Below are 17,117 nucleotides of genomic sequence, written 5' to 3' on the forward strand. Positions count from 1 at the left end.
GAAGTGCACGAAGAGCTTGACCCGCTTACAGTGAAGTGGCGAGTGGAGGCATCGCCGCTGTGGCGGCGACCCTTTTGCACATGCAGTGACAAATTAATACCGCCGAGGAATTAGTCTGAGGCAGGCACAGAACAGGCCACAAAAGTACCAAACGTACGACCGTTGACCTGCCTAGTAACGGGTACCAAGCGAGTGCCGAGTGCCGCTGGCAGTTTACAGCGGATGCGAATGGAAGCACACCCGTATCGGTCGCAGTCGCATTGCTGGTGTCTCTGTAATAGAATTCAAATGGAAATAAAATTTTTGTGATGCTTTGCGATGCCAGAAAACCACGATCTCTTGGATGCCGAAAAGTAGCCAAAAGACCACGGGCAGACTTGCCCCAAAGAGTGCGCTCGGTGAGCAAAATTTTACCGCTCTAAAGAACATTTCTGGCGCTGAAACGTGCTTCGGCTGCCAAAAGGCAGCTGGCAGTTTTTAATAAATACCATATAGTAACGTGTAAGGGCCGCATCTGTGTATGGACTGCACTCTGTTTTCCGGAAGGAAATGTTAAAAAATTTAATATCCGTGTAAGGGCCGCACCCAAACGTCGTGGCCTCCGCAATTAGCTCCGGCTGCGAGTGACGGTGCGCTTGATCGCGGAGGCGACGCATGCGCACAGGAACTTCCAGGTGCTGCCCACGGATGGCGCCCAAGGCCGCGAGCTCCTGATATCCATATTGGCATTAGTATCACCAGCTTCAGCCTTTATTGTCTGTCAAAGGCACGGGAGTTGTGGTAGCATGTTAGTTCGCCATGGTTGTGGCTTTCACGTGCTGCCGCCGAGCATTGCAGTTTTAGCACAATGAGAAAGCACCTTAATAGCTGCACAGCTGGGAGTTTGCTCTCGAACACAGCAAGTGTCCGGCGGGCAGGAAATTCGACGTGGCCGAGAAGTGCGTTTGATGAACGTGCAACCAAAAGGATGCATTGAGGAACACAAGCTGCAAAAGCGCACTTTCCAAGGCAAGCCGTGCAAGTTTCCTGGACTGGAGGAAAAGCTGCTTTGCTAAGTGATGGAAGTGCGGAACAATGGCTACATGTTGACAGTGGATATGCTGTGTGACTACTTGTTTGATGAGCATGCACCAGAGCACAGCACCAGCTCGGAGTTGGAATACTCCCCGAGTGACGATTGAACATGGAGTAAATGCCGCTCGTTCCCTGGTTGTTCTGTCTTTATTGAAAAAAAAAGTTTTTTTCGCACATTGCACGTATGGGCCGCACCCAGAAAATAGGCCCTCAAATCTGGGGAAAAAAAGTGCAGCCCTTGCACATGTTTATGCAGTAAATACAAAAGGAGTAGAAGCATGGTGCTCAGAGGCGCGAAAAGAGCAGTTTCAAATTGAGGAAAGTGTCATTTGTTGGATGTTCTAGCTGTAAAGAAGAAAATAAGGATTCAATGCAGGGAGGAATAATTGGAAGGGAAACCTCACTGAGAGCAGCAGTGAACAGGCAGGGAGGTAGGACATTTTTCTCAGGTGCATGGACTGCATTTGGCGCTGAACTAGTAAGAGGTGGAGATCGCCGAGAGAGGTCTTTGTCATGCAGTCGACTTATCTAGGTTTGTTGAGAGGGCAATGATAGACCACCGTATTTACATGATTGTAAGTTGACCTATTTTTGAAAATTTGAAAATCCGAAGTGGGGTGGGGGTCGACTTACAATCGAAGCCAATGCATGGCACCATAAATAAAGGCAGGACAAACGATATATCAGGCATGCTACAGCTTGGTTGCATTTTTCCTGCGCGGCTCCATCGCATCTCTCTTGTTGCTGCCCTTGCGCACCTGCTATGTCAACGCTCAGAACCAGCATCCCCTCACCGCGCGCGGCTGTGGATGGCCGCTGTCAATAAGCAGCAAACCGCACCCCCCCCCCCCCCCCCCCCCCCCCCCCCTTCCCCACATGTGGCTGCAGATTGCAGCTGCTAATAAGTGGCGGCGGCCCGATAACCCATTCACGTTCTACTCTTAATAGGCATCCTTTTTTTTTTTTTTTCACTCAACTGCGCACTAGGTGCTCAAGGGAGCGTCAATAGTTGATGGAAGGGCCACTGTTCCAATTGCGTTGGCACCACCACCTGGAACAGCAGCGCTGCCGGGGAGTGTCAGTAGGCAACGTAAGAGCCAACACTGCTCACGCATAGTTTCGCTTTGCCTCTGGCGCATTTCACTACTGCTGGCTGCGTTTCACTAGTTGTTGAAGTAGTGCTTTGTCAGTTGTCATTCGTGCTCCGGGTCTAGTAAGTGACCGGCGCTCGTTCACGGCTACATTCAAGGTGGCTGTCATTCTTTACGCTGAAGAAGCGAACAACTGTGCGCTGGGCTGCAAGTGCTACGTTCGCAATGGCTGATACAGGTGTGGCAGCTGCAGCGAGGCAGAATTTTTAGGTGTCCCAGGCGATGCCATGATGTGGCTGCTTGCGAAGTGCAGGATTTAGCTGCACAACGACGTCAGAACGACGTGCTCTGGGACCGCAACAGCGATCATGACAGCAGCACTAGTGAGGACGATGGCGCAAGTGTGGACGAGTAGTTCAGTGACTAATACATTTTCGTTTTGGAATGTGCCCACGGGCACACCCGCGCGTGGCAGCCGATAGTGGCTGGCGATAAGTGGTGGCCGCAGAGTAATGCTATCGTGTTCTATTATTAAAGGGCAAGCTTAAACGAGCTCCAAGTTTGTTTTTTCTCCTGAAATGTGATATGGGGGGTCGACTTACAATCGTGTAAATATGGTAGGTAGTATTGAACAGTAGTGGCCGCAGTAATACCGAGCATGCTTGGTCAATGTAACTCCTCTCAAACATTACCTGCCAAAAAGTAGGCAGAACTTTGTGTGTGCTGGCAAATTCCGCTGCCTCGGGTGCACTTGTACATGAAAACTTTTCTCTACCTCTTCTACATTTCATCTGAAAGTGATGAGAATGCTGATGTGCGGTTTGTATTATTTTGGTTGCAACTCTACATTAATTAATTTGTGCCTGGTTTGTCCATGTTGAGATTAATTGGTGCCAGCAAATCAGCGTCCTTTCTGTTTCCCTCGAAACATAAATTGCACGATACTGGGGTTAAGGATGTACACAGCAACCCCCACCTTGTGAAGCCACTTATACAGTTAAAGCTCGTTAATTGGCATCTCGTTAGTTTGAACTTTTGGATAATTCAAACTAAGCGTTACGGTCCGGCCATGCTGCATGGGCATCTATAGGTAAACCAGCTCATTATTTCGCACGCACATCAGTTCCTTCATCGATAATTCTAACTGCGCGCCACAGCGTGGTGATATTTCACACTGCACTACAAGATTTCTTGTTGTAACGATAGGTGGCATGAACGCTCCAATCCAATTCAGTCCAGCGCACCCACCATCGTCACCATCATCTCAGTGCCCAGATGAGCATAGCGAGGGCAGTGAGGTGTCACCGCTAGCAACAACTGTTCTTTCACATCTTGAGCATCTCCCGCTATGTTGCTCTTTGTGCCATGTTGCTAGGTAGGCTCGATCGTTAGGCCTAGTATTTTCTTGGGAGCTCTGGAATTGTTTTGCTGCTGTGCCATACTGATTCGTGCCCTGAGCCTTCAAGTTGTGTTTGCTTCGATCGTTGCGCCTGATTTTTGTTGGAGTTCGCAACGTGTTCTCGCGCCAAAGGCTACAGCGCCAAATTGCTCAAGGAGAAAGTGGAAACCCTTTGTGAAGTGGATGCCGGGAAGGCAAGCAAATTGGAAATTGCTAAGAAACATTGCATCCCTAAAAGCACGCTCTCAACTTACATAAAAAACAAGGGAGTGATTGTGGATTCATAGGAAAATGAAGCTTCCACCAGCAGTCGCAGGAGACTTTGGCCTGCGAAGCACCCGGAATTGGAGCACACGATGGTCAGCTGGATCAAAGAGATGAGAAGCCAGGACATTCCACTGAGTGGCCCGTTGGTCGTGGCGAAGGCAGGAGACTACACGCTTCACCTTCACATCGAAGATTTCAACGCGTCAGAAGGCTGGCCTCATCGCTTCCGGGAAAGGCATGACACTGTGTTTCGCGTTTTGTCAGACGAAAGCAAAAATGTGAACAGTGAGACATGCACGACATGGGAAATGGGTGCTTTGCAGGGGTACCTCGAAGCCTATTTGCCACATGATATCTTCAGTGTGGACGAAACCGCGCTACTCTACAAGCTGCTACCAAGTAAGACTACTCACAAGGGAGACAGCTGCGCAGGCGGGAAGCGTAGAAGGAGCGCGTAACCATCTCGGTCGCAGCAAACATGACCGGGACGGAGAAACTACCCCTCCTTGTCATAGGAAAGGCTCTGAAGCCTCACTGCTTCAAGAACATCTGCACACTGCCAGCGGACTACACCGCTAATTGCAAAGCGTTCATGACATGAGAAAAATTCAGGCAGTGGCTGATCAAGCTCGACCGAAGTTTGAACTGAGCGGAAGAACGGTTCTTTTGATTCTGGACAACTGTTCCGCACACATGGTTGATGTGGACATGAAGGCTCGTCTTTCTCCCGCCGAACACAACTGCAGCCGATGGACGAGGGCGTCATTAAGAACGTGAAATCATTCTATAGGCGTGACATGTTGTAACGCTTGGTTTTGTGCGCTGGCACGAAGGGCTACACTGTGACACTGCTCACAGCCTTGCATATATTGGTGCTTGCCTCAGATCATGTCACGGCAGCAACAGTTTCTAACTGTTTCCGGCACTGTGGCTTCAGTGTGGCTGGAAGCAGCATGTGAGCCCAGTCAGCAGAAGGTCATCCCCATAGGTTTACAGCATAGATCGCTTATAACGCGTACCGCGGGAGTCGGGAATATCCGCATTATAAGCTGTACTGCACTGTAACCAAAACGTAGCTTTTCCATGCATTCGAGTTTCAGAATGGCCAGCCTACCTTTCAAAGTGCACCTGGCAACGCATCAGACGCACAACACTACAGTCACTGGCAACAAAGTTGTTTGTTTGATCTTTTTGTCGAAGCGTCGTTGTGAATGAAAGTTGTTATTTTAGTCTGGCGCTGCGACTGAACTGCATTGCTAATGACTTCCTCTGAGGTTTCTCTGAGCGCAGTAGAGGCGCAGTTTGTTGCAACAGTCCAGCGCGTCTTTGCACGAAACTTCTGCTGCACTTTCACTCACGTCCTCAGGCTCATCTTCAGATAGAGGCTCATCACAACCGTGCACCGCTGCCACGATGTTTTCATCTATGGCGGCTACTTCACACACAACGCCGTCGGGGTCGGCGACGAGGAGCTTATCTCGGGCCGGTCCTTGAAACGCTGAATGCAGCCATTCAGTGGGTTGAAATCATCATGCCCCAAAATGTTTGCAAGGCACCTGGCCTTCCCTTGCAATATCGAGCCACCCATAGGAACGGTCTGGGCCCGGACCTCGCGAAACAGTTCAAACAAAGCGGCAACATCTTCGTACTTTGATGCATCATGCATCCGCTTCCTTGGAAGCAGTGCGGAGTCTTCCCGCAGCTGTTGTCGCAACTTGTCACTGTTCTTCCAAATGGCGGACACAGTAGCGTCAGCGACACCGTAGCATTTTTCAATCCGCTCTCGACGTCTCTCACAAATGCTCTGCTTGGTCTCGAGACCTTGCCGTTTCCTGGCTTTCGGAAGAGCAGATGCCATCAGAACTGAAGACAGCCCAGGCTGGTAGACTTGCTCATGTTGTCAACTGACTTGCCTACATTGTCAACTTTTTGCTACACGTGACAGCATGATGCTGCCGCATGTGCGCATCGTACGAGCAGCACTTGCAGCGTCATGCCACGCGCTCAACGCTGCCGTGGCCGCTCTTGTATGCTTTTCTGGCTGTGCATCACGTGCTTTCAAGTTCTGTCCAATAAGTGTGCCCAACGGAGGCGCATTGGATAGTAAGAAGAAAAAGGCCTGCTTGGCGATTTCTATTTTTTTCTATCCTCTCCTGCCTCTAGCCTTGCCTTGAACCACGCTGACAACGCTCCCCCGCCCTGCCTACTGCCCCCTTCTTGCATAATCTGGGAAGCACACTCCTTGCGCTCGCTGGTACCCACCAGCGTGGGCCTCCAGGCTTTGCAGAAACCGCACTATACGTGGTCCTTGGTTAAGCGCTGCCGCGTATTAAGCGGTACGCCTGTACATTGAACTCTATGGGAAGCAAAGTGGTTGTCACAAAAAGTCATATATAATGCGGTCCCGCATTATAAGCGGTTATATTATAAATGGTGTGAGCTGTTTATGATGTGCTAGAAGATGTCATCTTGGACGACTACATCGACGTAGACAGCAGTGCAGTGGTGTGTGGCGCATTGAGCGACGAGGACATCATTGCGCAGGTAACAGGCGAAGAACCTGTCGTCGATGATGATGAAAAGGACAGAGAAGAACAGGCACCAATGCGGCCCTCTGCTTCGCAAGTGATAGAGGCTATCGGTGTCGCGCGCTATTTTTCAGCTTCGAGGAGGGCGAAGATGATGTTCTGCGTTACTTTCGCACTTTGCAAAGCAAAGTGATGAACGTCGCTTTCAAGGAAGAGAAGCGAAAAGTGACCACCGATTATTTTCGTCAATAAAGTGAGTTGCAAGTGCTTTCTGGCAACCCAGTCTCAATTCTGGCTGTTTTTCCACGTCTTTCGTTATTTCGAATTCGGCTTAATTTGAATTTTTTAAGCGTCCCCATGAATTTCAAATTAACGAGCTTTCACTGCAGGAGATCGGAAGTCATGCCAACAGAACAAATTCTATTGAAGTGGTTCTATGCTGCCTTTGCACTAGACTTGCACACCTTGTGCACAACTTTGTGCCCATGAAACAAGACAAACCTTGATGCAAAGCCCAGAGACAACCTCGCAGTAAACCATATATTTTTGCCATGCACGAAACTTGTGAAACAGAGAAACTTAAACTGGAAATTGGTTTTTGGGGAAAGGAAATGACATAGTATCTGTTTCCCATAGCACACGGGTGCCTTTGGGGTGCCTTTGCCATCGGAAAGCTGCTCCCGTGATCAGGTTCAAATCAAGGTAATCTGGGTCAGTAGACGAGCGCCCTAACCACTGAGCCACTGCGGTAGGTACAGAAAAATATGTTGCATGTAAAACCGTGTTAAAATAGAGAAAAATGCATTTCACACGGTTTTACATGCAACATTTACGGTCACCCAAACTTGCTTTTTGGAAAACATGCAATTTGCAAATCCTTTGTGCATCTTCAGGTTCCTGAAAGGAAGTGTTTTAAATGAATTGTAATTGTTTTAAAACTTTTATTCTTTTAGCAGGGTGAGTTGTTGGGCTAGTTGGTGTTCGGATTTTACAGGCATATTTTTAGCGCAAAGGACGGGACGAGATACAGACAAGACGAGCACGGGCGCTACTGACAACTGCTTTATTGAAGAAAGATCGAGGCATATAAATACATATCTGGCCTGCGCCAGCGCTACCTAACAAGGAACTTGGAATCACAGCAGATGACGCGATAGGAAATTGATCTCAGCATTATACAAAACGACAGACGTGTCACTAACGCAGTTCTGACCCCCTTTCCTGATAAAGAAAGCTTCCAAAGTTTCACGGGCAGTTTTTTGACAACTTCTGCCAAGGATTGAAGCACTCCGGAACCGTGGCTCACACTTGGTGCAAGCAGTGCAGTGGGCAACTAAATTCGTGCGTTCCTTATTGTAGATATCTTTAGCATGCTCCCGGAGTCGATCGTTTACGCAGCGCCCTGTCTGGCCGATGTACACCTTGCCACATGACAGGGGAATCCTGTACACGACGTTCATAGCGCACTGCACAAACCGTTTTTCGTGGTTCTTATGACAGCCCCTTTTTTTGTCTTCGCAAGTAATGCGGCGGCTCAGCTGAGCAAGTTTCTTAGGGGCTGAAAAGACCATAGGCACGTCAAACCTATTAGCCACCTTTTTCAGGTTGTGGGATACCTTGTGCAGGTACGGTACCACTTCCGGCTTTTGCTGACCATCCATAGTCTTTGCTGCAGATGTGCGCTTACCAGGATTCATTTTCTTGAGGAGCGTTTCGGCGACTGCCATCACGACCGACCCAGGGAAGCCGGCTGAAAACAGCCTACCCAATTGATGCTCAAAACTTGCCTGCATCTCATGGACACACGACTTCCTTAGCGCCAAATCCAAGCAGAGAGTTGCTATGCCTCTCTTTACTATTTTCGAATGAGAGGAGTCGTACGGCAAGAGTTCTTTTTGTGCTCGGGGAGAATACGCCCAGCAGACGTGCTTTTCCCTGAACATAAGCCTCAAGTCTAAAAACTCTGCCCCATTTCTAATGAGCGAACACTACAGTGTGTTCTTGATGATTTTAAACTACATGGCAGAGGGCTCAGTTTTACCTACGAACTTCCAGTCGAAGGGATTCTTCAGTTTTTAGACTTGAGGCTTATGTTCAGGGAAAAGCACGTCTGCTGGGCGTATTCTCCCCGAGCACAAAAAGAGCTCTTGCCGTACGACTCCTCTCATTCGAAAATAGTAAAGAGAGGCATAGCAACTCTCTGCTTGGATTTGGCGCTAAGGAAGTCGTGTGTCCATGAGATGCAGGCAAGTTTTGAGCATCAATTGGGTAGGCTGTTTTCAGCCGGCTTCCCTGGGTCGGTCGTAATGGCAGTCGCCGAAACGCTCCTCAAGAAAATGAATCCTGGTAAGCGCACATCTGCAGCAAAGACTATGGATGGTCAGCAAAAGCCGGAAGTGGTACCGTACCTGCACAAGGTATCCCACAACATGAAAAAGGTGGCTAATAGGTTTGACGTGCCTATGGTCTTTTCAGCCCCTAAGAAACTTGCTCAGCTGAGCCGCCGCATTACTTGCGAAGACAAAAAAAAGGGGCTGTCATAAGAACCACGAAAAACGGTTTGTGCAGTGCGCTATGAACGTCGTGTACAGGATTCCCCTGTCATGTGGCAAGGTGTACATCGGCCAGACAGGGCGCTGCGTAAACGATCGACTCCGGGAGCATGCTAAAGATATCTACAATAAGGAACGCACGAATTTAGTTGCCCACTGCATTGCTTGCACCAAGTGTGAGCCACGGTTCCGGAGTGCTTCAATCCTTGGCAGAAGTTGTCAAAAAACTGCCCGTGAAACTTTGGAAGCTTTCTTTATCAGGAAAGGGGGTCAGAACTGCGTTAGTGACACGTCTGTCGTTTTGTATAATGCTGAGATCAATTTCCTATCGCGTCATCTGCTGTGATTCCAAGTTCCTTGTTAGGTAGCACTGGCGCAGGCCAGATATGTATTTATATGCCTCGATCTTTCTTCAATAAAGCAGTTGTCAGTAGCGCCCGTGCTCGTCTTGTCTGTATCTCGTCCCGTCCTTTGCGCTAAAAATATGCCTGTAAAATTATTCTTTTAGGGCACCAGACATTATCTCTAGCCCCATGTTTGGCAATATCAGTGCACATTAAAGAACCCCAGGTGGTCGAAATTTCTGGAGGCTTTCACTACGGCATCTCTCATTGCCTGAGTGGCTTTGGGACGTTAAACCCCCATAAACCATAAACCTATGTTTTGGCATTTGATAGGCTTGGGTATCGTTATGTACTAGGCACTCATTAACTCAAAGCTTAAGGAGCCAGAGATTTTTGCTTAAATTACGAGAAACGTGCCTTAATATGATCCAAGACTATTGTGATTTGCTTTGTGGATATCTATGCTCACAAGTAGTAATTCGGAATGTGTTCGCTATGGAAACATACTGTATGAAGACATGTAAGGGCCGCACTTTCTTTCCCAGATTCGAGGGCCAATTTTCGGGGTGCGGCCCATACACGCGATGTACGGAAAAAAAAAATTTTCATAATTAAAAACGCACCAATCAAGGAATGAGCAGCATTTATTCTACGTTCAGTCATCACTCGTGGAGTCTTCCGACTCCAAGCTCATGCTGTACTCTGGTGCGTGCTCATTCCACAAGAAGTCGTGCAGCATGTCCGCTGTCAACGCGCAGTCGTTGTTCCGCACTTCCATCACATAGCAGAGCAGCTCTTCTTCCAGTCCGGGAAACTTTCACTGCTTGCCTCGGAAAGCACGCTTTTTGCAGCTTGCATTCCGCAATGCATCTTTCTGGTTGCACCATTGTCTGAAGCACTTCTTTGCCACGTCGAATTTCTCTGCCTGCTGCACGCTTGCCGTGTTCGAGAGCAAACTCCAAACCATATAGCTTTTAAGGTGCTTACTCGTCATGCTAAAATTACAATACTCAGCAGCAGCAGATGAAAGCCACAGCTACGGTGAACTACTTCGCTACCACAACTCCCGTGCCTTTGACAGCCACAAAAAGCTGTAGCTAGTGGTACTGATGCCGATATGCATAGCAGGAACGCGTGGCAGAGAAAAAAGTTGACGATGATGATGACCCGCGGGCTTGGGCGCCATCCATGGGCAGCACCTAGAAGCTGCTGGGCACGCGCATGGCCTCCACGATCAAGTGCACCACTGCTCGCAGCAGGAGCTGATCGCTGAAGCCACAGCGCATGCACTTCGTAGCTTATTTCCACGTGGGTCCTGGAAAGTTTGGGTGTGGCCCTTACACACATTTTTTTTTTTATATTTTGTTCGGGAAAGCAGGGTGCGTCCCGTACACGGCTGCGGCCCTTACACACATTTATATGGTGCTGTAAGCATTGGCGCACCATAAAATGTGAATGAAAGGCACTGTTATGTTTACACAAATAGTATTCCTCAAAACTGGTTTTGTGGTGTCTGAAATAAAGCAAAATTTTTAAATATACCGTATTTACTCGAATGTAACACGACATGAATGAAACGCAAGACCAACAAATGCAAAAAGGTATCTACCTTTAATGGACATCGTGTCCAACGCTTACCTTCTTTTAGAAATCATGAAATCATCCTTGGTCCCGTGGATGTGTTTCGATATGAACACTTCTTGAATGACCTAACGACCATGTCATGAGGCAGGCTGTACCAAGCAGCAGGCACCCTCTCGGTGATCTGAGATGCACACGGTTGCTTGATTCTTCCCAAGGGCGTCAGGGCCTGATCTTCCCGTATCCAGTCGGTGTACAATTTCTGCACTGTGTCCTTAAACAGTTTATTTAGGCAGACGTCCAGTGGCTGCAGCACAGATGTCATTCCCCCGGGAATAACGACAAGGTGGGTTTTTGTGTCCCCCAGCTGCCTCATCTCGGGGGGGTCAGGTGTCCGTGAAATGAATCCAACATCAGGATTGATGTAGGGTGAAGAAGCGTGCCTGGTCGACAACACCACACGGTTTTAATCCAATCAAGCACCAGCGATGAATCCATCCAACTTTTCTCCTGGCAGTGGATGATCACATTTTTCGGGAACATCTTCGGTACCATCTTGCATCGAAAAATTATGTACGGCGGCAGCTTTTGGCCATCTGCTAGGCATGCCAGCATCGCCTTCAGTCTGGTTTTTTCATTCCGAGTGGTCCTAATGCGGACTTCTGGGGCACCTACACTGTGCACAGTCGTGGCCATCGGCATGACCTGATGCACGGCGTCTGGTCAGCATTTCCAATATACCCCAATGGCATATTCGATGAACGACGCAGGTTCATGACATGCTGAAATTCCATCAGCTTTGCTTCGAAGTCTCCAGGCAGCTTCTGTCATATCGAAGTTGTTTGCCACAGTGAGAAGCCGTTCCTTTTCATGAACTTTTGGGCCCACACATGAGACGCTTCGAAGTTTTCCAACGGTATTCCCATCTACCGAGCAACGTCTTTAGCCTTCCAGCAGATCAGCTCGACACTGACCCCCATGAGGCGGTTGCGATGCTCAATTACAAAGTCCACCACCTTTTGCTCCAGTTCGATGTGATGGCCACGGCGAGGCCCGTAGAAGCTTTTGCGGTTGGGCTCGCATTTAAATAGCACCTCCCGCTGCAGCCACCTGTGGATGGTTGACTCGTTCACATCCAGTTGTCTTGCTGCCTCAGAATTTTTGCGCTCTGCACCTATCAGGATTGCTTTCCTTTTAAAACGAGCATCATACTGAGCACGTGTTGCAATTGTGTGTAGTGCAGTAAGCAGTCGAGACAACCTAACCGTGCATGAACATGACGTGACAAGCACGGGATCTGAATGAGCATAAAGACAGACGTTTTGACTGTAGTTTTGACTTTGAATGGATTGGAATTTGGCCGTATTTGGCTTCTGTGATTCTCAGGTTGCCAGTGTAACGTCGCTACACTGCGGAAACCGAAACCATCTCTGGCGACGAGTTTCTGCTCCTATCTGTGATGCGCCTTGCTGATTGATTGCCTTAGGGTATTTGTGGCTTAGAGTTCCTGTTGGTCAACGAATGCGGCATTCTAACTTTTCTTTTCGTTCCCATAGTTGGGGGCCGAGCTGCATGACGCAGCAGCCAATATATGGGAAAATACGTAGCGTGCTCTTTTCCCCCGGATATTCGATTAAAGCGGGAGGGGTGACTTTCACTTCTATTTTTGGTAAAAAAAACTCGCGTTACAATTGAGTTAATGTGGTATGATTGATTAAAATATTTATGCACATAACCTTTAGATTGCCTATTTTACTGCAGTAAGAAAAGAGTTCACTGACGTACCGGTTGAAATCAGGAGGACGAAATGGGCATGGACAGGGCATGTAATGCGAAAGCAAGAGAACCAATGGTCCCCTAAGATAACAGAGTGGATTCCAAGAGAATGCAAATGTAGCAGGGGGCGGCAGAGAATCTACTGGGTGAATGAGATTAGGAACTTTGTTGGATAGCATGATCCCTGCCAGAGCAGCAAGAGAGAGTAAGCTGGAAGTTGGGCTGATGATGGTGACCAGTTTGTGCACCATGAAACACGAGCACATCTAATCTTCCTTCCCCCCGCCCTTTTCCTCGAAGCTGCAGGCGCTGCCCCTGCTGTTGCTTCACAGAGGCTAGGCTCAGCACGCGACCGCCTGGGCCCGAAGGTGGCAGTGGCAACGGCCGGCACAGTCCGGAGGACAACCGTTCGCACGACAGTGCCGACATCTGCTGCAGTGGCTGCCAGAAAGGGCGTCACTGTGGTGCCAACGTCAAAGCGTGCTGTCCTGCTGAGCCAACGTGCGGGCTTCAGCGAGAGCTCAGCCGCGCCGCAGAACGTCTTCTCGCGGCTGGGTGGCAAGCACAAGCGGAGCCTCATCCTCTGATTGCATCTTGTTTCACTCTAGTGGTTTCTTCCTCCTCTCTTCTGCTCTCTTTTCACCCTCACTGCCTTCTTCACTCTCTGTGGCCTTGAACCTCACTGAGGAAGAAGTCACTCGGTGGCTTCTTGCCGGATTGGCTTGGCTTCTCACTTTATTTGAGAACATTGTAATGAACGGAGACAGAAGCGCTTTAGGTGCCATCTTAGAAGGCTGAGGAGCTCCTATTTACTTGGCTAGCCATGAGTTGGGATCTGTGAGAACTGCTCAATGCTATTGTCGTAACACTGCCTCCGTTACTTCACAGAAAACTGTGGTATTAGACAAAAATTTTGAGCAGAGTTTCTACACAGGCTCTCACTAGTTCCTTTTTCTTCCTTGTCTTGGCTTGTAGTGCTGTAATGCAGAATGAGGCATAATTCTCTCATTGCTCTGCTTGCCACTGGAGAACAGTCATTTACATGGTGCTCATGTCATCAGCTCATGTTTAAAATGGCATCACTAAGCTGATTTGTCTTACCTATCTCTCTGCAATGTCAGAATGCTCAGGTTGAGGCTAGAAGGTGTTTAAATAGATCCCTCTATTCTCAGGCGCCGACATTAGACTTAGCATAGACATGTGAGGCAAATAAGTAATTCTGCATAGCTACACGCATGGGGCTTCTGGTGCCTGACATGTGCACATGTGATAAAAATACATGTGTCAGCTTTCAGTACGTGTAGCTTCCACAAATCGCTATGAAAACGGTATTTATGGTTATTGACCACAACTTGATAGGATGGACGGGGTTGAATTTGACCTTTGCTCCGTGCACTCTTTCACATTCATAGGAACACTAAAACTAGCTTTCACTTGTTCATACTTCACTTGTGCATGCTCTTGTAGTCCCCTTTCCATGAGTGTACTTTGACAAATTTGAAACCTACCTACGGTGATAAGAACTGACCGCAACAGTTGTGGCCGTATTGTTCTGTGCACCAACAGAGGTGTTCTCTTCTTGGCCTCTGTGCTAGGAAATAATAGGCACAGGGTCAAGAAGGGAACATGGCAAAGAAAACACCTTGCCACTATTTTTTCTCCTCTTTATGTCCTTAACTGTCTAGTGTTGCTGCTCATGTTGCAAACAAGCAAGGAGAAAAGGCACTTCACGACATTGTTGCAGTTTTTCCTTTGTTTCTGTGTCAGCATAATTATTCAGTCTAATGTGAAAGGCATTCCAGACAAGCATTCAAGTTGTGTGCATACTACTGCTGCAGTATGTATTTTTCTTTATGCTGGGAGAGACTGTTTGTGATGCTGATGAGCGCAGCCACTTTTGAGAGAACTATGCAGCATTTGTTTAATGTGAGAGGGCTTTTCCCACGTTGGCGAGGTGTCCGCAGGTGATGCAGTGAGCAGGTGAGAGGAGGGAGCGTTTTCTGTTCATGACCCATTGCATCATTCTTGCATCATTCTTACACATCTCGTCATTTGCAGGTCGGGTGAGTGGACTGCGCTGGTGGGTGGCTCTAATTAGCAAAGTGCATCACTGCCTGTGGTGTTTGAAAAACATGCTATGATTTGGAGCCAAGCGAGTGGTCAACTGTGCATGGCACTACCAGGGATGCTATGCCTGTTGTGACCTTGTTGTGAGTTGTGGTGGTTGAAATGAACTTGCAGAACTGGAGCCCTTTTGTTTGCATGTGTGCAAAACTGTTATATCGTAAGAAATTAATTTTCCTGTTTCTTTTCAAGGTCCCCGTTTTTCAGATTGTCACCCTCTTGGATTGCATCCTGCTTGATTTTGAGCAAATTTGATCAAGCATTTTGCTGCCTTTCCTCGGAATGATGCTGTAAGATTCATATTTTGGTGGGATTCAGCGTGGACAGAGTGGATGCAAAAAACAGTAGAATTGTAACAGTTTGTGAAGCTCGGGCTCTACGTTTGGTAACAGAACTGTCAGGATTCCTCTGCCATTGAAGCCCATAAGGCATACACACTGCAGTGACACACATCATCTGAATGCAAGTGCTGTATGAAAGAAGAAAAAATTTAGAAGAGACTTTCTCATTGGCGTAGGCTTGAGCCCCTGAATTCAGGCTTGCAATGTCAACCTGAGCAACATGCACTATGTGGTGTGTGTCCAATGCACTACCTTATTGTTGCTCCAAATTTGATTTTAGCATGCATAACCTGGGTATACTACTACATGGGTGAACCTCTATATTTGACTTACCTGCACTTCCAAATTACCTCCAAATTTCATGAGCGTGCGCAACCTGGGTGTTTACTTCAGCATGCACTATTAGTTGGGTGCACTTCCAAGATTTACTTGAGCATATACTCGCTTATTGTGCCTCCATATTTTAGGCTATGAAAAGTGTCAGTTCCTAATGCGCCTCTTGAGCTGCAATTAGCATTTTCGTCCCTGGGTGCTCAGTTTACTTTTGACTTTGCCTGCACATTGAGGGAGCCATTGCGTTGATGACCCAGTGCGAGACTGTTATTGATGCAGAGTGGTCATTCACAGACACGTGCCAAAACTATGAAAGGTCACTAGCCCACAGTCGCAGCCTTTGGACTCTTGGTGCTGGAATGGACTTGGGTCACCGTGTTTCCACCAGGGCTCATTTGACGCAACTGTGACTGCACTGGTGTCGTCGTCATCATTTTTCACACGGCCAGGTCATTCAAATGGGGCATGTCCAGAACGCTCCAAACTGAGAGCCAACAGCTTTGAACTGACAGGAGCTTTGCTTGACATCTTCTGATACAGCATATTTTTTTACCCGCTGATAATTGTTCAGTTCCACAGCTTGTGTTACCGCCCTGTCCTTAACTTGTATGCAGCGGAAGAAAACGTGTTATGTTGTTTGCAAATGCAAAGCATTGCAGGCAGCCAAGGGCAGGTAACATCTGCTCTCGCTGGCACACTGGCAATGCATGCTATTCTCTGAATGGAGTAAGCTCATCTGTTGTACGAGAACACTTACCAACTGTTTAGAACGGGGCCTTTCATTTGTTTCTTAGTGGGTTCGTGGGACCCTTTTCAGTGTTCACTTGGCAAGCAGCCAAATCTCGCAACGCAAGTTTGCAGCTTATTTCACCGCATTGCATTTACAAGCAGCAGTGCTCACGTAGGTTGCTACTTTTCACTAGCTTTTGTCGCATCAGCCCTTCTCAATAATTCATCTCGTGCAGACATGGTTTGACACATGCTCATAGCAGGGACACAAGCCGAAACAAACGAAGCAGTGTTCTTGGCTCTTGCCTTTCTGCCTGTGCTGTTGTTTGGAGCACAGGTGAAAATTATTGCGAAGACTTATTAGGAGTTGTGGCTGGAGAAATGACAAGGAATTGAAGATCCCTTTGCCTTTTGTGGAAGCCCTAGTAACATGAACTTGAGCAAGGAGAAAAGAATTTCTTCAGTGTGACCACAGAAAAAACGTTTCTGTGCACTGCAGCGTGGCTCCTGAACCAGCCTGATTTGAGACTTCCGAACTTGCTTTGTGAATGAGAGTCAGTATTTTGTTCTCCTTTCATGTGTACCTTCGTCAGCATTTGCTGAAACAAGAACCGCCCTCATTTATTTTCTTTGTGAGTGTAAAACATGGTTATTAAAATTTAGTTATCACCAAACTTCAGGTTTTGTCCTGTCATTTTTCAGTGCAGTGTGTGCAGGTGAAACAGCCAGGAGTTGTAATGAACATTGTGCTGTCGACAGGATTTGCGCTTAAATTTTGCTGTCTTCTGCCCAATTATTGTATTGTTGGCGCTGACTTCTCCAAGGATTGGTCGCACTGGTTGTCATTGAGTTTTTTTTTGCTGGTACAGTAGAACCCCTCTGTTACGTTCCTCACTGCTGCGTTTTCCCGGCTGCTACGTCGTTTTCATCCGGTCGCAGCATAGATTCTGTAGGATCCAATGTATAAGGAAACCCGCT

General features: G+C 47.9%; 1 protein-coding gene across 4 annotated transcripts in view; it reads left to right on the plus strand.

Moving 5' to 3' along the window:
* The window catches only part of LOC144132576 (uncharacterized), a 62,614-nt gene extending 45,801 nt beyond the window's left edge, over positions 1-16,813 (plus strand). For 2 of the 4 annotated variants that reach the window (XM_077665067.1, XM_077665068.1), the window contains exon 9: positions 12,913-16,813. In XM_077665067.1, the coding sequence (XP_077521193.1) occupies positions 12,913-13,199 (287 nt within the window). In that variant the 3' untranslated portion in view covers positions 13,200-16,813. The remainder of the gene's footprint in view (positions 1-12,912) is intronic. The other 2 variants (XM_077665069.1, XM_077665070.1) reach the window with 1 other exon arrangement.
* The last annotated feature ends 304 nt before the right edge of the window (positions 16,814-17,117 follow it).

The sequence above is a fragment of the Amblyomma americanum genome, chromosome 5, assembly GCF_052857255.1.
Source record: "Amblyomma americanum isolate KBUSLIRL-KWMA chromosome 5, ASM5285725v1, whole genome shotgun sequence".
NCBI classification, from domain to species: domain Eukaryota; kingdom Metazoa; phylum Arthropoda; class Arachnida; order Ixodida; family Ixodidae; genus Amblyomma; species Amblyomma americanum.